At 46.9% G+C, this 21,693-nt stretch overlaps 1 protein-coding gene across 3 annotated transcripts in view; it reads left to right on the forward strand.

Moving 5' to 3' along the window:
• Window positions 1-4,301: 4,301 nt before the first annotated feature.
• Window positions 4,302-21,693, forward strand: part of CERS4 (ceramide synthase 4) — a 46,056-nt gene continuing 28,664 nt past the window's right edge. The window contains exons 1-2 of one of the 3 annotated variants that reach the window (XM_054182209.1): window positions 4,302-4,325; window positions 8,457-8,511. In XM_054182209.1, the coding sequence (XP_054038184.1) occupies window positions 8,492-8,511 (20 nt within the window). In that variant the 5' untranslated portion in view covers window positions 4,302-4,325; window positions 8,457-8,491. Of the gene's footprint in view, window positions 4,326-4,349; window positions 4,804-8,456; window positions 8,512-21,693 lie in introns of those variants that run through there. The other 2 variants (XM_054182207.1, XM_054182208.1) reach the window with 2 other exon arrangements.

Consider the following 21,693-nt stretch of genomic DNA (forward strand, 5'->3'; position numbering starts at 1 on the left):
GGGTGAATGCTTTAAGCGTGTCTCATGCTCTTTACACCTTTCCCATATCTGGGTGTTTTTGCAAAGGCTCTGGTGTGGTTTTATTGCCAGGACCAGCTTCATCTCCTGATTGCACTTGGCGCTGCAGGAATTGTTTTGCAGCAGGTTTCACTCCTGGGGAAGTGGTGGGGTTTGGTATTGGTCAACCTCCCCTGGTTAGCCAGTTTGTGTATTAGAAACTGAACATATTAAAATTGTCTTAAAGGATAATGTTCCTCAATTAGTGGGTTTTTTTTTTTTAATTCATGGATGAAAACTGTCACTTTAGCATGTAGAGTCTTCTCTTACAGAATCCTGTGCAGTGATTCTAGAATTTTGAAACTGTATGATGTGTTACATTCACAAATTTATTTGCTATCAACATTCCCTTGGAGAAAAAAAAAAAAAAGAAAACAACATACCACAAGCTGCTGTAATGATTTTGTGTCAAGATGATCCAATAAACTTTCAAAACAAAGTTAAATTTTTGGCTTTGTAAATAGTCCTTTTGTAAGCCCCTTCCAGTCTGTATGGACCCAGAAGCATGAGGTGATGTCCCCCAGCTCTGAATCGTGGAATGTGTTGGGTGGGAAGGGACCTTTAAAGGAACTGCAAACGGAGCTGGACTCCTGGTACGCCTTAATCGCGTAAATGCCCATTACCCCATTGGCACAGTCTCAGCGTTGGCTGGGCTCGAGTCAGGTGCAGGGAGCAAGCGCATGGGGAGGTGCCCCAGTGGAGCTAGAATTCATATCCTGTGAAGAAAGGGTTACCGACAGGCTTGGAACAGAGTTATCTCCTCCTGCGAAGACACGTGAGGATTCATTTTGAATGACCCAGCTTAGCTGATGACATGGACGCTCTGACTCCCCAGCCTGTTAGGGTTATGAGCGTTGGCATAAGTAATATCACTAATTTGGAACAAGAACATTTCTAGAAGAAAGGGAAGTTTGGTGCAATTAATAATTGTTGGGCCTCCTCTTGAGAAGGAAGGGGCAGCCACAGTATCTATGCCGTAGTACCCATAGTATCTATCCACTGTCACCCTCGTTGCCTGACCATGACCACATGCCTAATTGTAATCTACAGGAAAGAGATTTTGGAGTTTGTCTGCTACTGCTGACTCCTTCCACATTCCCAACTTACTCCGCTTTGACGAAGCGGCACTAAGTGATAATCAGAAAGGTATGTTCAAAAGAAGAGTCATGTTACAACAGCATGTTGTCAGGTTTCAGGTGCACATAATCGCACGTTCTTCCCCTGAACTATCGACGCACTTCCAGTTAGACACTGTCCCACAGCCTCCTCTCTTAAGATCTGAGGAACTGTAATGTCTCCCGAAGACAGCCTCCCCCTTTCTTCATAAACAGGATCTATTTCAGGAGAAGATGAACTCAGCCCGTGGATATGCTCTGTCCTGGTCTTGAATTACAATGGCTTTGGGATCACTAGGATTGCGAGGCGCACGAACAAGACGGTAGGATGAGGTGCCATGAGAGAGTCGGGACTCCAGACTGACTTGAACTTAAATGTAAGAATCCAACTATTTTCCAGACTATAACCGAGGTGAGGTTTGTTGGTGGGAAGATGGAGCGGTGAGGCTGCAGTCCCCAGCAGCTCCATCCCACCCCCGTGTGCCACATGGCGCAGGAGCACTTGCCTCGCCATCACCGACCCCGCTGCACCCCCGGCTGGATGCTGATCGGCGTTCGTTTTATCTTCGGAGTTTTGATTCTCCCGAGTTGGGCTGCGTGCGCAGGGATGGGGGTCTCCCACGCGAGGGTGCCGTCCACACTGGAAAAAGACACGCTTGAGGTTTTCCAGTACAGCCCGTCGCAACCCAGCACCGCACCAGAGAGATGGGAGCCGCTGACCATCAGCCCCGCTCAGGGCTTTATTTGGACTTGTTGAACAGGATTTCAGAGGGTGGTTTCACAGACGACGGCTAGAGGACTTGTTTGACTTCTGGACCCAATATCAGCCTGCTCACAACAGGAAGCTGGTGGATAAATGATCACATTTGAAAATACCTGGGTTTCTTACTCATAAATGTATTGTAACATAAATCCTGACCCATCAGGGCTTCAGCAGCCTGCGTTCTAAAATGTTAAGTGATTTTTAAGTACCTCAGATCCTAATTATTTTATGGAACAACTTGAAGAAGCCTGATATTTAAATCCATCTTTGTGTTTCAGACCCCTCTGGATGTCTCAAGGTACGTATCCCAAAAAGCCTGGTACTTTTTACAGCAGCACTCTCTACAGCGGGGGTGAGGGGCGGCGTTCAAGCACTCGTGGCCCTAGTTCAGAATTCACCGAGATTTGTACAAGTGAGGAGGCGCGCGGGGGTCGTATCCCTGCGCACCAGGTCAGGGCTCCTCACCAAGGCTCGGTGTTCGGAATTGCTTTGCTGTGTGGAGCCGTGCAGGTTTGCGCTGTGCTGCGATGCTGCCAGTGACTGCTGATCGCGCAGAGGCCGCTCCTCCCGCGTGCAGGACTTGTCACACCTCTGTAATGGGGAGAGTCCCAGCTAACACAATTAAAAAAAAAAAAAAAAAAAAAAAAAACCGACAAATACCCTGAACACAGCCCCTTCCTTTGCCCCAGAGGTCTTAGAAGTTTTTATTTCACCCTCCACACACACTGAAATGAGCAGGTTTTTGCTCATGGAAAGCCCAATCGCAACCCTCTCGAAGTCGGTGGGAGTTTTTCATTGATGTCTGTGGGCTTTGTACCAGACCCAGGAAAGCTGGCTGTATAAATACAGACACCGCAGGCCAAGCCGTGTTTTAAGTGGTTTTGGTGACGCTGCAGGACAAGCTCCAGGACCGTTACCTGCATGTGGGAGCGCTGGGGTCCCCCCAAGGGGCTGCGGTACGGGCAGAGATTCCTGACGGGATGGTAACTCCAGGGCCCTACTACCTCGTGCAAACGTAGTCACGGATACCTTTGCCCAGACGCTCAGCTGGTCGTGGCAACCTGGCTACTGGAGTTTTCGAGACGTCAGTCTGCCGTGAGCCTCGCTGTGTATTGCTTGGTTGGAACAGAGCGCGTAGACTAAAACGTGTAAGTGCAAAAACTGTTAACAAGTCACGGTGTTTGTTTTAAAATGGTTAACATCTCTATCTGCACGGGTATTCACAACCACGCTCACCAGAACCCTGCATACTGCGTCTTTAGAAAAGTCTGGAAATAAAAAGCTGGTGGACAGCATTTTAGTGAGAGGAGAGAACAGTCTGAAGTGCTCCAAGAATGCATTACAGCACAGTGACAAACAATAACAGTCCACATGATCTCTGCTCCTGAGGCTTGAAAGCAAGAATGATGGAGTGGAATTTTCTTTGGCCTGTGTAACACAGGAAGACAGGCTAGATCATCTTAACGAATTTTTTTTTCTGGCCTTAAAATCTACACAGCTGTACCGCAGTGATTCCAAAGCCGCGGTCCACATCATTAGCTCTTTCTCTTTGTTTTGACTGAAATAACGTGTAGTACTTTAGCCACTGTTTTCCCATATGAAGAGCAGCTGCAATATTGCTGAAGGACCTTCTTTTTTTTCCTTTTTTTTTTTCTTCACTTGTGAAGAAAACTTCACTTGGTTAAACAAAACATATTCATTGTTGGCCACAGACAAAGTGTGGAACTGCAGAAATAGGTTCCAGCACCATCCACTCAAGCGTTCACGGGCTGCTGTACGTCCTGCTTGGTGCATGATGTTCCGGTTTTAGAATATAACGGTGTGTGCATGCATTCATCCATGTATTTAAAATGTATTTTTACAGAAGCGATGGAGCTAGTGCTCGGGCATGAAATTAGCAGATTTGTTGTAAAGAGCTTTAGGACAGGAATGGAGGTAAAAGAAGAGGTTACGGGCAAAAGAAAAGGCGGGTGAGTATGCACACCAAGAAGAGGAGCAGAAGCTGGTTTGGCGGGGCCCTGCAGGATGGGTGGAGGCCGCCTCCTCCTATCAGACTGCAACAGGAGCAAGGGTCTCCTGATGAGGATTCCCCTTGTCTTTTTATTTGTACTCCTGAAAGGTGCTGATGAGATAACCGTGAGGGTACTTCACTGGCGTTTCACCCTGGCAGCCATAACTGGCACCGTGCAAACGGCAGCGTTACCTTGCAGTGACATATGACAGAAGAAAACAGGGTCCTTGGTGACACTTCTGCTGAGACTCCATCTGTATTAGGGCTGCCATGTCCTTATGTCACCTCCTCCATGTCCTAGTATTGCTGTCCCTTCCAGCCCTGGAGATGTTCCAACCCTCTGGGGGAAGGCGAACAGGCCAAGTTTTCCTTCAATGAGGTAACACTCCCGAGCCCCGCGGGCTGCATCGCCCCCGGCACGGCTCAGACAGGGTGGAGCACTCCAGGGTCCCCCGCACCCGCCTGTCCCCGCACAGCCCCTCCGCGCCCGCTCCCCTGCCCGCCTGGGTGCCCCCGCTGGCGGCCCCTGGCGCTGGGTGCCCATCCAGCCCCTTCCCGCCTGAGGGAGACCCCGCCGGGGGGCCCTCGGCTCGGGACTCTCCCAGCCGCGGCGGCCGCCCTGAGGCCGGGAGGCCCGGACAGACAGGACTGGGCGAGGGGAGACTCGGCCCTGCCCCGGGGGGGAGCGGAGCAGAGCAGCGCCCGGCCGGCCCCGCCGCGCCCCGCGGCCGCCGCCTCCTCCTCGCTCCGCCCGGGGCGCGCAGAGGCCGGAGGCGGCGCGGGTCTCCGCGGAGAGCGGGTCGGCGCCGCCGCGGCGGGGGAGGCCGGAGGTGAGCGGGCAGCAGGCGGCGGGTGAGGTAAGGGCGGGACGGAGCCCGCGGGGCTGGCGGTGCCGGCGGGGATAGCGGGGCGGCCGGCAGTGCCCCGGGGAGGCGGGGGGTCCCGAGAAGGGAGGGGGCGCCGGGGGCGGGGGTCGCCCGGTCTGCGAGCGGTGCCGAGGGGCGCGGGCTGCCCCCCGCCCTGCGGGAGCCGGGGCGGGAAGGGACTTTAGGGGACCGGCTCCTCATGGCGGTCCCGCCGCGGCGGAGCCGTGCTCTGAGGGGAGAGCTGCCAGGAGCGGACTCCCGCCCGCCGCGCGGCAGCCGGCCGGGTGGGGAAGGGGCCGGGCGGGCTCTTGTGGGCCGCCACGGCCCGGAGGAGAAAGCCGGTCCTTGGCGCAGCGCTCCCGGGGGAGTGTCCGCGCCGGAGGGGCTGAAATCAGCCCGGGAAGGGGGTGACACCGGGCCGTCTGCGGCCGGGAGCGCCCGGGAAGCCATTCCGACCTCGGGTCGGGAGCTCTTCCCGGGCCTTCGGTACCTCACGCTTAACCCTTCGCGTGACAAATGGCGGGATTGAGGGAGGGTTTTCTAACTGGCCATGAAAACTGTTCCCAGAGAAAAGGATGTCAAAACTGGCTGAAAGAATGCGTTTGCGATTATGATTCTTTTTGTGTAATGGACAAAATTCAAGTAGTATAAGGACACACACACACACACACATAGAGACACACAAAAATCATCTTAGGTTAAAGTTTCCAAAGAAAAAACCCCAACCCAAATGCCTGATGGCAAATTCCACTTCTGGAATCATTTACAGCCAGATCGGATGGTAGTTTGTAGGAAGCCCTGGCAGCTGAGAAACACTAAAGTGAGGTATCGGAACATGAGGTGAGTGTTTCTGGGGTAGATAATGATGCTTAATATAAAGTCAGACACGTGAATTTTAGCTAGCCAGATCTGAAAATGCTTGCTTATTTACCTACGTCCTTTATCAGCATCTAAAGGTAATTCCTAGTTTTGCAAGTGCAGTGTGAAGTTTTATGGGGTAAGTTTTGCAAAAGCCCGGCGGAAGGTGTGTTTGAGAGGACAAACGTGGTGATGTTTGTCCTCCAAAGGAGCCCTTCTCTCCTTCGGCCAACAGAGACAGCTGGCTGTGAGACGTGAGACTGTGCCGGTGATTGAGGTATCTACAAGCTCAGGTTTATCAAGGTATTCAGGAGACTTAAAAATGCAGAGAAGCTTTTTCTCCATTTCTGGTTTGGTTTGGTTTTTTTTATTTTTTTAAAAAAAAAGCTTTTGTGTTGTTAACCTAATGTTGTATGTTGGAAGACGACAGACTTTGTGAGATGCTTGTGTTCAGCCCAGCAAAGATGCTGGCAAAATTGAAAAGTGCATCTGATGTTAAGCCAAAAGTGCTTTTTACCTAGAATCAATGCTGATGAGTAAGGAATACCTGTTCTGGATTATTAGCTGTTAGAAACTGGTGAAATGCATATAAAGTATTCATTTTCTTAACCTAATTCCCATGTCATTAGAGTTACATTAAGGAGATAAAGCAGAGAGTGGAGATATCTCATCTTGAAAGCTGAATCCAGGCAGGAAGGAATGAAAAATGCTTATTGGAAATAAGCTTATGAAAATATCCTTATGAAAAAGGCAATGAAAAATGATTATGACATTGTCCTTCTGTTATAGTCCAGCTAAATCCATAGAAACTGGATTTATTTTTGCAGTCTTATCACACAGGTAATTCGGAGAGACTCAGCTTCTCTTCTCATGTGGCAAAGATTAGATTCCTGCTGCCAGCTCGAGCAGGCAATGCTGGAGGAGCTAATGCTGTATTTCAGCTCTAATCAAAATGAAAATGTCTCTTCTGAGTTGGTACCTTTTCCCATTTTCTTAGTGTCTGGGGAGGCCCTGCTCTACCAAGAAAGACAGATCAGTGGTGGGGCTGGGGGATGTCTAATCTGTCTGTTCTCACCTTCCAAGTCTACCTGGGGACACCAGCCTCTCTGAACTCTGAAGCCCTGAGGTTGTGCAGACATCATTACAGACTTTAAAAATTCAGTTCTCTAGTATGCACTTGTTTGGCAGAAATAGAGTTAAAGACGACTTCTTTTTAAAACATCTCCACTTGAGGGAGTTCCTATTCTTCTCTTCATGAGGTCAACAGCTTGATGGAAGGTATTTTTGTTGTGGTCTTGAAGGCTACTTACGGTTTTCTGATACCCTTTTGAGTCCAGAAATTAAATAGTATCTGGTCTGAAGGAGAACACGAGCTCTGAAGAATCAATATCGTAACAACAGACAATTTTTATAGACCTAGCAGTGTCCAGTAAACACAAAACCAGCTATATCCATCATTCCTGCAATTGAGAATTTTTCTGGAAGGCATCTGATGAGGATCTTTGATTATTGATCATGAATATTGATCATATTCATGAGCCCAAGAGGGCTCAAGAAGCATACAGGTGTCAGGAAAGTCTGACTGCTTTCTGTCCTTTGATATATATATATCAAGAAAATTAATACTGTTTTTCTAAATTTTTATTCTGTATTATAACATCAACTTCTGTAATATTCTAAACTCTTTGCTGCAGAGGCTTTTGGGGGAAAAATGCTTTTGGGTTCATAGATTTAGACAAATTTTTCTTTTCTGAAATGTTTACAGCAGAGAACAATACTTCACAGGCCAGGGAAGGAACTGAAAGCCCCTGTAGATCCTGCATTTCAGCATTCTCCGATTCTAGGAGGCAGCATATGTGGGCTCGATACACAAAAATCAAACTGCAAACCAGCTATTTCTATTTGTGAATCGTGATTACGGTAAAGGAGTCAATAGAGCTGCAGGTGGCAAGGCTACAACCATCTAGGCATAGAATCACAGAATGTGTTGGGTCGGAAGGGACCTCTAAAGGCCATCCCGTCCAACCCCCTGCAGCGAGCAGGGACAGCTTGAACTAGATCAGGTCGCTCAGAGCCTCATCCAGCCTGGCCTTGAATGTCTCCAGGGATGGGGCCTCCACCCCCTCTCTGGGCAACCTGGGCCAGTGTCTCACCACCCTCCGTGTAAAGAACTTCTTCCTAATGGCTGATCTAACCCTGCCCTGCTCTAGTTTAAACCATTGCCTGTTGTCCTGTCACTCCATGCCCTTGCAAACATACTCATAAGCGTTGCCTCATTTTCTTCCAAGGAGGTTTACAACCGTGGGACTTCTCTTTCTGGAGAGCACTGCACACAGAACTTGTATAAAAGAGCTTGGTTTGTGACCACTCCTTGCAGCAGATCGAGTGATCTGACCCCTGTTCCGGATCAGCTGGGTTGCCACGTGTCCGGGTTATGATGATTTGTCAGGACTTTGGAAGCTGTTGTTTTAAACGAAAGATCTCTCATGAGGGGAATCTTCAGACCTTAATTCATAGCCAATTTCTCTGCAAGAGAGTGAAATGCAGCTGGAGTGTTATCCTGTACTGCTTTTTCAGGTCTCAGATGAGAGGGGGAAAATTTTATAAGCTTGCTAGTCACCCTTAGGAGAAATATGGGAGAAACACAGGCACGGGGTGTTCTATGTGATGTGATGCTGAGGGTTCCTGCAAGTCAGTTGCGTATGCACACTCACAAATTGCTTTGGGCTGCATGTATAATCTATTTAGGCTTAATTTTGTGTTTGGTTTGGTTTTTTTTCCTTCAGGTTCCTTTTGCAGAGGCCAGTAAGGACTTGATGACATGCATCCAGATATTTCCAGGTATGGTGTAGCGGTTGGACACTTGGAGCTCAATGGAGGCGTTTTCTGCAACAGTCCAGTTTGATCAGCTTGAGCGGCATTTCTGGAGAGGGAAGTAACACCTTTGCCTGCCCCCAGCCACTTCTGCTTTTCTCTCGTACCTCGCATTGAGCCTGCACGAATGGTTTTGAAGCTAGGCAGTGAACTGCACTGAGGAACCGCTGTGGGGTAAAATCATCTCCGAGGGAAAAGAAAACAAGTTGAAGTTTTAACCCAGATCTTTTTCTCAGCCTGGCTCTCTGTGAAGCCTCACAAACTCAGGCACTGGGTACGGGGAGGTGGTGGCAGGGAATGGGAGCGCTGGTCAGGAACGGGTGGGGGCCAGAGCGGAGTCTTTGATGGCGGTGTTGGTTTACACTGGCTCTAAGTCACAAGGAGCCTGTCTCAGCAGGGAAATCTTTTCACGCTGGAAAGAGCAGCGGTTTCATTTTAAGGATTGTAGTGGATCTCTCCACCCATTGATATAATCTTAAAGGAAGCAGGCCTGTTTCTTCCCTCGCTGGGGTTGCCTGTGCTCCAGTCTTCGGCGTTGTTCAGGTGAAAGCAAACGTAGAAGAAATGAGATTATAGAATCTCAAAGGACTAACATCCACAAGTAAAAAAAGATAGCCTGTCTCGATTTTCTGTGCCGAGGGCTGTAACTAACGTGTACTTGTTCTCTGAAATGCTGAAAATTGAGTCTGTATCTCACAGCACTACCTGGAAAATCACATTTTTTAAAAATTTGGACTCTCTGGATGCATCCAAACATTTCTATGACGTAACAAGTGCATGCTAAAATCCAATTTAGAGAAGGGAGTACAGTTTTGAGCTGACTCTACTTCAGCTGTGAATTTAGAGCCTGCTGATAAGAACAAAAGTGTAATAAGATTTCCAGGGTCAGGATGGCTTATTGTGCTCTGTGTTTTATCTCTGGCTTGTATTTCTAATGTCTGTCCCAGATTTCTTCCCTATGTGAGAAAACCCATGTTTTCACATAAAGGGGAAGCCGGGAGTCTTTATCTCATACAAGAACTTACTGTTTAGAAAGCCAGAATCGTGTAATCATTTCCTGCTAGTAAAATTAATTATCCTAATTATAGCTAATATTGATAGAGTAATTGAACATATCACAGGTTCAGAAATACACCACCATTTTCATTGCACGCTGCGGGTTGTGTTGTGAAAGCACCAGCTAACGGAGTCTCTAGATCTGGAGTACATCTGATAAGAGGTGCAGAGGAAACTCTGCCCAGAGCTGGGGCACGGCAGCCTTGCCCAGCAGGGCACGAAGCCCCAGCACACACAGGTTCTGACTTCCCTGTGTCGGGGAGATCGGTTCCAGGAGCCGTTACCCATCCCAGGCTCGTGGCTGGTGCAACGCTGCCATCAAGGGCTGAGGCGTGCAGAGCGGTGCTCGCCACCAGCTGCATCCTTGCTGTCGAAGGAATAGGACAGAGCTGCTCTCCCCAGTCCTGCGCCGCGCTCGTGATGCGACTCAGTGGTTGTCCTGCTCTCGCACACTGACCCTCTGGCTGTAGGCTGTTTTTCCACAGGTCACTGAAATACATTGCAAGTCATAGAATCACAGAATGTGTTGGGTCGGAAGGGACCTCTAAAGGCCATCCCGTCCAACCCCCTGCAGCGAGCAGGGACAGCTTGAACTAGATCAGGTCGCTCAGAGCCTCATCCAGCCTGGCCTTGAATGTCTCCAGGGATGGGGCCTCCACCCCCTCTCTGGGCAACCTTGTTCCATGTCCTTGACCGCCCTCCTCTTTCAAATATAGGCTTTCATTTTATTGCGGGTCTCTATCGTATGCGTGTATTAACCTTTAGTATCTCTCTATTGAAGTTTTAATGTTTAATTCCAGTGGCATTCTATGACAGGTTCTTCCTTAGTAAAGAGAAATCAAATGCCGTCATTTCCCCAGTTTTGAAAATCCACTGAAGGCTGTTGGTTCTGTTGGGGGTAATTTTTGTGGTGTATTCATGTTTATATTCGTGTTTACTGAGGAGTACACCTCAGCATGTTTGTCCATAATTACACAGCAATGTCAAGAATCCAGTGCATGTTCCTCACTCCTTTTTTCAATATGCTCTGGTTTTAATTAATTCAAGAGTGGCTTTCATGTGAAAAAATAGGAAATATGCTCAAAGAGGACCAACTGCAGTAATTCTATTAACCTCAAGATTGATTCAGCTTTTACCAAAATTGGTTTTGATAACAAAAGGTTCTTTGTTTTAAAAGTCAGTTCCAAAAGTCAAGAAATCCTTCAAATATTTTGCTTTGTGGGGCTGTTGCACAGCTGGCCACAGACACTGGTATGGCGTACGCCTTGTAACCCAACAGGTGCCAGGGCTTTGAATCAAAATAGATAAGGCAAACCAAAAAAAGTCTTGAAAGAGGGAAACTACAGGCTGTGTTCAGGGTTTTTTTTTGTAATAAGCACTATTATTTTTACCCCTGAAGTACTGTCAGAGCTTTTTGGGAAACTGCTTCGTTATTGTTCATCTGTCTTTCTTCGTACGTGTATGAAAGATAGCGCCCTTCTGGAGGATTTGAAAGATGTTATGTCAGAGTTTGTGTTTAATGTCTTCAAAGAAAAGATCAGAGGAATTTTTCTGTTTAGAGATCAAGCTGAAGTGAAAGCAGGAAGGCAGAATTCCCGAAATAATGCTTTCTATGTGATTTTTTTTTTCTTGTAAAGTTGTTTGTGGTGAATCGAAGCAAGGAGAAAGTGACCCTTCGTATCTGTGTTTTAAAAATAAACCCTGAGCTCAGCTGGTATGAATCAGGGCTGTGCTGCCAGAGCCAGGGGTGTTGACTTTACGCAGGGGGATCCAAATGGCTGTGGCCATCACTCTGGCTGTGTTGGGGCCGGCGTATTCCCCCACTGCAGCTGGCGTAGGCCTGGTTGTCCCCAGGCAAGGCAGAGCAACTGGCTGCGCTGAAGATAAATTAATATCTGTATTCCCGAGAGATTGGCCCAGCGTGGAATAAATGCGGTGTTTGAGTTACCTGTCGCCTGCAGCGTGAGGTGGGGACTCCTTGTTAGCAGAGCAGGAGGCAGAATCTGCAGCGTAAGGAGTGGCCGCGTTAGGAAGAAGAAGCCCAAGAGGACCACCTGCGCTAAGCGGTCTGAAATGAATGCTCTGCCTGCAGTGAACAGGTCGCTCATTCCAATGGTCCCGTTGTAGGTCAAATTCAGAAACCAGCCCGTAATGCCAAAATTGCTGGATAAATAAGACAGCGTGGTTCCAGCCTCCAGTATCGTGACAAATAATATACGGTCCCATAATGATTTGTTTATGTAGTTGGGAAAGCTCAGCTGGAGACAGGTTCTTTTGATGTTAGGTACTACTCCAGCACGGAACAGAGAAGGCCAGTGCGTGCCGAGAGAACTTGAGTTTTACATTCTGCTTTATAAGCTGTCCGTATGACAGGGCTTTTAAGTTACCTGTGATAATAAAGAATTATTCATATTCAAATTTTTTTAAATAACCATCATCATATGATAGATTGCAGTACTCATTAAGCAGTAATGATTGTGAAAAGTGAGTCACTATTCTTTTAATCTTGGAGAAAGGGAAATCTTTCTATCGGTTACTGTTGTTTCGTTCTTAATGTTTTTAATGTATTTTGCGGTAATGTTGGGAATGCAGATGTTATTCTCAGCTAAGGTTTTAATTTTTGTGTTTTGAAATGAAAAATAATGAAAACACATACTACTTTTAGAGGTATAAGAGTACCGTTTAAAAAAAATCTTAATTTTAGACTAATTAAAGATATATATATATATTTTTAAGCTTTGGAGCAGCCTAGGGAGTTTGTGGGAACAAACACCTGGGAAACTGATGGAACCGTTGATACTGAAATTCAAAACCAGCTCATACAAAGTAATTAAAGCCTGTGTGTTTCCTGCACGAAGGCGGAGAACAAGGATGGCATGAAAAGTCATGCCTCGCGTCTTGTAGGTGTACTAGGTTGTAACATAGGGTGCCTCCCTCAACTTCACGCCAACAAATTCATCCCAACTGATAGATAAGCACCTTTCTAGTCTGCGTTGGCATTCCAGATGTTCCAGTTCCACTTTGATGTTTTATCTTTGCTGGATTTGTGGCAGAGAAATCACGCACATCTGTCCCTTTGTCTTCCTTATTTATCGCAACTGATTCTCTCATTTTGACCTGAGATTAGCAGTTCAGGAGTTCAGTGCTTCACTCAGCTGAACGCTCTCAGTTGCTGGCGTGATGAATTAGAAAACACGTCTCTGGGGAAATATCCCATTTATGGGAGACATAAAAGGGTAACTTGACAGACTGTAGGGGCTGACTGTACAAATAAGGGGCAATGGTGAAGCTTTGGACTTCAGGAAAGCAGGAACTCCAGATGAGAATAGGGGTGAAGAGCTGGGGGCTGCTACAAACTGCAGAACTAAGCGCGTTGCCAGAGGTGGCAGGGCAGAAGGGGAAGAGCTGTCCTGGAAGGTCACAGAAAAGCTTGCCAAGGGTGATTCTTAGAGGACAGATTAGGATAGAGGGCCATCAGACCAGAACTGTACGACTATTTAGGAATATTTATGCTTTGAAAGGGCTGAAGAATCAGGTAGTTCATTGGACAAGCATTGCACTGTACCATGAGCTTACACGAAAGAGGCTTTATTGAGAGCTGCGTGGTATTTTGATGTGACTCGAGTATGGCTTGGAACCTTGAATCTACTACCTGCTTTTTATTTTTAACAGTTTTTAAGTTAGAATTAAACTTTTTGAGGCCTAATATGTGATTGTTGAGTAACAAGGATAGTGATTAATCAGTTGAAAAGTTTCTGCTTAGAGGGCTTTTTGGCAGTTTTTACTGTCTCAACTCGGTTTGAAGGAGGAGGTCTCACTAGGGCTGCCTGACTCTTGCTTTGTTTGGTACTGATGACTTCAGAGAAAGGACAGATGAGCCGTTCAGGTGGAAGTAAGCTCCTTCGATTTCTTGTTGTGAACTTCCAGCCTGAATTCTTAGCTCACTGTGGCCTGAGGCCAGTAACTTGCTTTTCTTCCTCAGTTCTATCAAGTGATGTCAGCCACTGATTGCTAGTTCTACAGCAAGACTGGAGGAAATAGCAGGCATTAGAAGAAAGAATGAAGGAAAAAATCCAAAGTAATGGCTGAGTAGCTCGTTTGGATTTTTTAGGTGCCTCCTTAGTGCATTTTACATTTGTGCTCTCTCAAGAGACACACGTAGATCTAGGAATACGTGTCTGTGTGTTCTGTGGAGATGTTCTAGCTGATACTTTGTGTGTCTCGGTTGCCTTACTCGGACACTAGTAGTGTCTGACGTTCTTACGGAGATGTAGTATGGTCTGTAGTTTTCTATACAGTGATGGTAGAACATGGTGTTCTTGCGCCTTACCAAAACAAGCAGCATGTGGTCTCCAGTGGTTTTTTGTTGAAATTTTTTTTTCTTTGCAGAGTTAGTGTTTGGTAGCAGAATACGGATTGTTCCCAAGTGTCAGGACAACGAGGTTTGTGTTACCTGGAAGTAATAAAGGAATGTTACTTCATTTAGTAATGCAGCCATGGGGTAGGTGCCAGACAGAGCCTGCAAAGGTCTTCAGCTTTTGTCTCTGCTGCTTTTTACCCTGGTAACTTAGCACAGCACTTGATTTTTGAGACTAGTTTGAAAGTAGGTGCTGCAGTTCAACCCAGGTTTCTTCAGCCTTCATAGGGAAGCATCTCCAGGTTCCTGGAGGAGGAATATGGCAGAAACAGACACAGGATTTCAAAATACGCACGTGAGTTCTTGGGGTTTTCTTAAATTTCAGGAGGGTAGGTTTTGGCTTGTTCAGGGATCTGCTTGGCTGGATCTCATGGGAGACTGTCTTGGCAGACAAAGGGGCTCAGACAGCTGGATGATTTTCCAGGACAGCCTCCTCCAAGCACAAGCGGATGTGCAAGAAGGCAAACAAAAATGGTAGGAGGCCAGCAGGGATGAACATGTAACTGTTGATTGAGCTCAGACACAGAAGGGAAGTATCAAGAAGATGGAAGGGGGGATGGATGGCCAGAAGGGATGTTGCCTGAGCGTACAAGAATGGAGATAGGAAAGCCACAGCTCAGCTGGAGTGAGGGATGTGAAGGGCAACCAGAAGGGCTTCCTTAAGTACACTGGCAGCAAGAGGAAGGCTAAGAAAAAGTTGGGCCCACTGCTCTGGGTACCTCCTGACCAAAGGCGTGGTGAAGCCAGAGGTACTCGGTGCCTTTTCTGGCCTTGTTTTTAACTGGTTAAACCAGTACTTGTTTTTTACTGAGCAAAACCAAGGAGTTGTATTCATCCCCCTCAATGAGGGATGATGGAGTGAGAAGAGCTGTCTGATTTGCATTCTGATGTGGATGAGTAACATCAGCCTGAAACCCGTGCTGGCAGTCAGAGCTGGCAGTCTGCTGGGGAGCCAAACACCAAGTCGGAGCAGCTGGGCAACAAAGGAGCTGGCAACCGGAGCACAAGGTATGGAACTTAGTAAACACACTGGAGATCTAGGTAAACAAGTTTGTTTGCTTGGTGGATGGACTTTTATTTGCAGCTTCCAATCTTTGGGCATTTTATGCTTTTTCTGGGATGGAGGTCTCCCAAAAGAGTGCGTGTATGAAAACTGTTGCCTTTCAACGGAGGAACACATGACCAGCCTGCACCAAAGTACGATATAGGGTTAATCTTGGTGAAAAGCTGGAAAGTCGAGGAACCAAGGCAGAGCAACCCGGCTCTCGGTGGGCTGAAAAGAGATCGGGGGATTTTTGTCAGGAGGTAGCGGAGGCAAGTTTTGCCTTTCTGCTTTTAAAGTTAGGATTAAAGAATCAAGCTTCTGTTGGACTAGTAGCGGAAGTAAACAAACAGTGAAAAGCTCCTTGAAAAAGTTGAAGAATTGCAAAATTAATTTATTCTTGGGTGGGCAGCAGACATGAAATAGTTCAATAGGAAATTTCAGCTGGTAGATCTAAGTGAAGAGAACATCTGAAAGTGGGGAAGTTGAGGATAACTGGTCATTGGTGGAGAAACAAATAATTTGAAATTTTCAACCAGCTTCCAAAGAAGAGGATGTGGAGAACAAAGTCTGAATGAGGAGAGTGAGCCTGGAGAACAGTCTTATTTCATGCAAAAACAAAGGGGAGATGCTGCCAGAAGTTGTGGTTTTAGGGAAAAAAGAAGGGCATTCAGAATCACAAGAGAGAGGAGAAATCTGGGGAACAGAGGAGCAATGAAGCAGAATTGGCTGCAGGTAAAGAGAGATTCGTACCCAAGATTCATACCAGAATCCGTCCGTGTGATGGGAGATTCTGCATCAGTTATGGCCAGAGCAAGCAGGCTTATACTGATCTCCAAAAGAAGTTCAAAGAAGCGGAGGTGTAGAGGGCGGTGGGTTTTGTAGGAAAGTTACTTTGACAGAGTGAAGAGAAGGCAGGCTGAGAGGGTGAAGGTGAATAAGTGGTTCATGGACTGGAACTATAAGGAAAGATTTTTATTTATTTTTCTTTTGCCATGGGAGTACATTCATAGAGAGGCATTTTTCTTAATTCTTACATTTCAGCTGAGTCCCTTGGCCACCGTCCATCCATGGTTAAATTTGCTTGATGATAAGAAAAGCCTTAAAACTGTGAAGAAACAACAGAGGGATAGGGAAAGAGAGAGATCTCGGGCAAAGGAAATGTTGTTATGGATAAGGCAATATCAGAAAGCAGGTCTGATGCTGGAATAGCTAACAGGGACGAGGAAATGGCAATGAAGATATCAAAGCTGAAGTGAAATTTGAAAAGGTTAATGTATTCCCTTCAGACAGGAGACTGGAACTAGGCAATATCCGTCTCAGCATGCTGAAAATAATGGGACGTGTAATTAAGAATTTTGGAGCAAAGTTGTTTTTTTTATCTGTAAATTTTACCAAATCTTTAGTAACAATACTTGATATATGTTAGGAAAAAAAGTATGAAAAAAAAAAACCAAACCCTGGAGACTGACATTAAGAAATTAAATATAATATGGGTGTTCAAAAAATAACCTATGTCACATTAATCTGAGCTTTCTTTGTTAAAATTATTTATTTCTTTGTAAGAGAAATGTAGTAGACTTCCTTTCTGAACTTGTAACTTCTCTTGTCTACCTGTAACAGGTAGTTTTAATTAAAGTGGAAGACATCAGGATTATGGGAAGTATCGAACAGGTAAAAAACTGCCTAGAAGAGCTCTCAGGAGAGAATTTACCCATGGAATTCTTGAATAATTGATTTCTTAGCAAAATTAGTTAAAGGTTCAAATGCATAATACGCAGTGGTAACCCAAGTTGAGAAAGCGTGGATCACAGCAGGACTAGATTACAACTTGAAATAACAGGGAACTTTTATAAATATGCAGAATACTCCGTTTCTTGACCCCAGCTGCTTCTCAGAAAGACAGGACAAGCCTCTCCGTTTTGTGGCGTATCAAGATTTAAGAGACTTTTTTTGGTTTTAGTCATTCCAGCCATAGCCGCATGGGAAAAATAAAGCATGGGGAAGCAATGTAACTGCGTCCTTATGGTAGTGTGCTTCCACGTTAACTCACAATTTCCCCCGTGGCAGTACTGTGCTGCCGGTGGTTAATTAAGTCCTGGGAAAACTGGCTGTACCAGGAAGTCCTCTGCAGGAGTACCTGTGCTGGTGCTGGCAGCGATGTCGTTAGCATGATGCTGCACTTAAGCTAATTAAGACTTGGCAGACCTTGCCACTTGGCCCAGAGCCACTTCAGGGATGTTTGTACCTGTGGAATTGTCCACCCACAAACCTGGATAATCCGCCTGCAGACAGTGGACCATCCCTGGTGTAGTCAAGGACTGGAAGGCCTTCCTAGCCACAGCAGGAGGAATGATGAGAGAGTGCGGAGTTGCGTATCTGGGGACTGACAGCAGAAATTTGTATTAAAAAATGCAGATGTTCATGCTAGACGCTCCTCTCGGAAATCTTGTTCAGAAACAGAACCTAGTCAGAAACAGGAATGTGCAAAGAAAGGTTTTCCTTTTCTCTGCCTATAGCTAATTGTATAAGCTATATACAATAGAGAGAGGATTGGAAGCAGGGGACTTGTTTAGCCTAGACAATGAGCTATGAGAGAGAAGTATTGTTCTTTAAACAGTAAGAACAACTTGTTTGTGGTGAAACCCAGTGTTAATGCAAAACCAAATAGCATTAAAATTCTTTATTGTGGATGTTTTGTACCCACCAGAGGGTTTAGGAACAGCTTTCTAGTATGATGCGAAAACATTGAGGCCTCTAATACAACGTGGTATCTTATTGAAGGGATTATTGTTGCCTGTCCTAGCAAAAAGCTGGAAGTGGCCCAGTGAAGTCTTGGTTGTTCCTGAAATTAATTCCTGAAAGCTTCCTGAGGTAGAGAGGGGGAGGAGGAAACAATTTAGCGAATTGTGTGTTGGAATTTGGAAAGAAGTTGGAAGGTCTGTGCCATTGGGCTCAGAATTCCTACAGCAAAGACCAAAATTACCATCACATCAATGTTACCAGGCTCTGCTGCATGAAGAGTGAGGCAGGGGAGGAGGCTTGCGCAAAGGAGTATTGCTTAGTCCAAACTAAAACCTCCAGTGTAAGCTTGTTTTTAAAGAAAAATATACCAAGAAATAGAACAAGAAAAACAGTTGTGTTTTAAAAGCAAATTGAGAACCCCACTGTAATCTCTTCTTTTATTATGGATCTTTGCATTAGCTCACCAGGACAAGCCGTGAGCAGTGGCTAATGCGGTGGTGTCTGGCGTGACGCGGCAGCTGTGAACTGCAGGGCAGGTGCCTGCCCTTGGTCTTCTTCAGAGTGAGAGGGTAATTACCCGGTTCTTTACAAAGACCCGTAAGTCTTTTCTCTCTCTCTGTTTCTCCTCCGCCCTTATCTCCTATATACAATATGTAAATTTACATGAGTATTCATGTACCTGTATATTAATGTTTAGCTTGGGAATAGATTATGCAAGTGAAGCAGCAGAATAACTCTTTGAAAATGTAAGCGACAGTTAACGTTTCCTGGGTAAACCTCCTTGGCCGTTTTACCTGTGAGACAAGGCTTAACCTTTCTAGCTAGATGCTGTGCTGCTTCTCAAACAGTTCTGCTTTGAAAGTGAAACTGTATGTAAATATGTCCCTAAGGGATTTTAGTATAGTTGCGTTCCTGCTCTCCGGCTTGGGGTTGCGGGACCCCACAGTGCTGCTCTCTGCTGCAGCCTGCAGATACCACACCTGCATTCCTGCCCGCCAGCACAGCAATTTTGGCTTTCCTTGGAGCAGCTCAGCACAGCCCGGCAGCAGAGACCTTTGTAACTCAGGATTCAGATAAAGCCACCAAGGTTAAAAAAAAATAAATCAGGAAAGGCAAGATTTAACAAAGCAAATACAGTGGACAGGGCTGCGGGGCTGCACAGAGCCCAGTTGCTTCGAGACCTTCTGGCTGTGTCAACTGAAAGGAGCTTTGTTGGATTGTATATTGAGTGCCTGATCTTGTCACGGTATAGGCTTGGTAAGTGCCAAAGCCTCGTCCTCCTTGTCCCCATGGCATAGCTGTGATACTTCTTTATTCTTGATTTCATCCTTACATGTATTTTCTGTGGCAAACTTATTGCTGTTCTTCCAACGTTTACTATTTTGCTAGTAATCAGACCAGCTGTCCCCAGGGTGTTCAGCCTCCTGGGCTGGAAGATAGGGATGGAGAGCAGAACAACCCACCCATAATCCAGGAGGAAGTAGTCAGTGATCTGCTTCTGCACCTAGATGCACATAAGTCTATGGGGCCGGGTGGGATTCACCCAAGAGCACTCAGGGAGCTGGCAGGAGAGCTCACCAAGCCTCTCTCCATCATTTATCAACAATCTCGGTCAACAGGGGAGGTACCAGATGACTGGAGGGTGGCAAATGTGACGCCCATCTACAAGAAGGGTTGGAAGGAGGATCCCGGGAACTACAGGCCTGTCAGCCTGACGTCGGTACCAGGAAAGATCATGGAGAGGGTCATCTTGAGTGAGCTCTCACAGCAAGTGCAGGGCAGCCAAGGGCTCAGGGCCAGCCAGCATGGCTCTAGGAAAGGGAGGTCCTGCTTAACCAACCTGATCTCTTTCTGTGACCACGTGACCCGCCTTCTGGATGCGGGGAAGGCTGCGGATGTTGTCTGTCTGGACTTTGGTAAGGCCTTTGACACTGTCCCCCACAGCATTCTCCTGGAGAAGCTGGCGAATCATGGCATAGACAAGTGTACTCTTCGCTGGGTCAAAAACTGGCTGGCTGGCCGTGCCCAGAGAGTTGTGATTAATGGGGTGAAATCCTCTTGGCAGCCGGTCACCAGTGGTGTCCCTCAGGGCTCAGTTTTGGGGCCAGTTTTGTTTAATATCTTTATCGATGATCTGGATGAGGGGACTGAGTGCACCCTCAGCAAGTTTGCAGATGACACCAAACTAGGTGGGAGTGTTGATCTGCTGGAGGGTAGGAAGGCTCTACAGAGGGACCTGGACAGGCTGGATCCATGGGCCAAGGCCAACTGTGTGAGGTTTAATAAGGCCAAGTGCCGGGTCCTGCATTTCGGTCACAACAACCCCAAGCAACGCTACAGGCTTGGGGCAGAGTGGCTGGAAAGCTGCCCGGCAGAACAGGACCTGGGGGTGCTGGTGGACGGCCAGCTTAACATGAGCCAGCAGTGTGCCCAGGGGGCCAAGAAGGCCAACAGCATCCCGGCTTGTATCAGGAATAGCGTGGCCAGCAGCAGCAGGGAAGTGCTGGTGCCTCTGTGCTCGGCACTGGTGAGGCCTCACCTCGAGCGCTGTGTTCAGTTCTGGGCCCCTCTGGACAAGAGGGACATTGAGGTGCTGGAGCGTGTCCAGAGGAGAGCGCCCAGGCTGGGGAGGGGTCTGGAGACCAGGGCATGTGAGGAGAGGCTGAGGGAGCTGGGCATGTTCAGCTTGGAGAAGAGGAGGCTGAGGGGAGACCTCCTTGCCCTCTACAACTCCCTGGAAGGAGGGTGCAGAGAGGTGGGTGTTGGGCTCTTCTCCCAGGTGAATAATGACAGGACCAGAGGAAATGGTCTGAAGCTGCGGCTGGGGAGGTTTAGATTAGATATCAGGAAGAATGACTTTGCTGACAGAGTGGTCAGGCACTGAACAGCCTGCCCAGGGAGGGGGTTGAGTCACCGTCCCTAGAGGTGTTTAAGAAACGTCCAGATTTGGCACTTCAGGGCATGCTCTAGTGGCACAGATTGGAGGGGTTTTTTTGTGTGTGTATGGTTGGACTCGATGATCTCAAAGGTCCTTTCCAACCATGAAGATTCTATGATTCTACCATTCTGTGCTCTATGAGGCATAAAGAACTTTTAAGAAAGAAATGGACCCACTTAACGCTTTTCTGTGGGTGCTCAAATGGCATTTTAGCTTTCCAGCTGCTTCGAGTTGGGAACTTGGCCAGTGTAAATTGCAAAAGATAAATATGTTGCTTCATACTGTACCCTTTTCTATATTTTTGCGATGTGTAAAGATAGCCGCAGAGATAAAGAAATCTCCCAGGACGGTGATCCTGTACTATATATAGTTTGCGCATGGGAGTAGATTAGATAATGGCTGTCTACTTCCTTAGCGCTTTGAATCTAAGAGTATTCCCCCAAAGCAAATTGGAAGACTTATTTTATATAATCCCCGCAGAGTGCCCTCAGCAGAGTTCAGCTGCTGTCAATAAGCGTGTGTTGCATCTTTTTGTGTGGCTGCCAGACACACAGGAGTTCTGGAGGGAGCATCCTTGGTTGTGTAATTGCAAAGCAAGCTATTACGGCAGCTTTCCCTAGCGTGCCTGCTGTCTCTGCGCTGTGGGATAACCCTGCAGTGCTGAAGAAATGTTTTCTGAAGAGCTGAGGCAGGGAGGAGGTGTAATTTCTCTCTATAGTTCTCTTAGGTATTCCTGATGTCCTAATGCTTTTCCTGACAAGAGCTGAGATTTTTATCAGCTAAGAAAGTTTACCAACACTTTTGAGGTTGGTGTCTTTCATGCCTTGTAAAGGTCTTTGTAGTTCAGACACCTCGCTTGCTTAGGTTATCTGACTTTTCTAAGCTGGTATCCAGCACCTCTCTGAAGCGCACAAGCTGTTTCGGAACACTGTCACCATGCTTCCTAGTGAC

This window comes from Rissa tridactyla, chromosome 22 (genome assembly GCF_028500815.1).
Source record: "Rissa tridactyla isolate bRisTri1 chromosome 22, bRisTri1.patW.cur.20221130, whole genome shotgun sequence".
NCBI classification, from domain to species: Eukaryota; Metazoa; Chordata; class Aves; order Charadriiformes; family Laridae; genus Rissa; species Rissa tridactyla.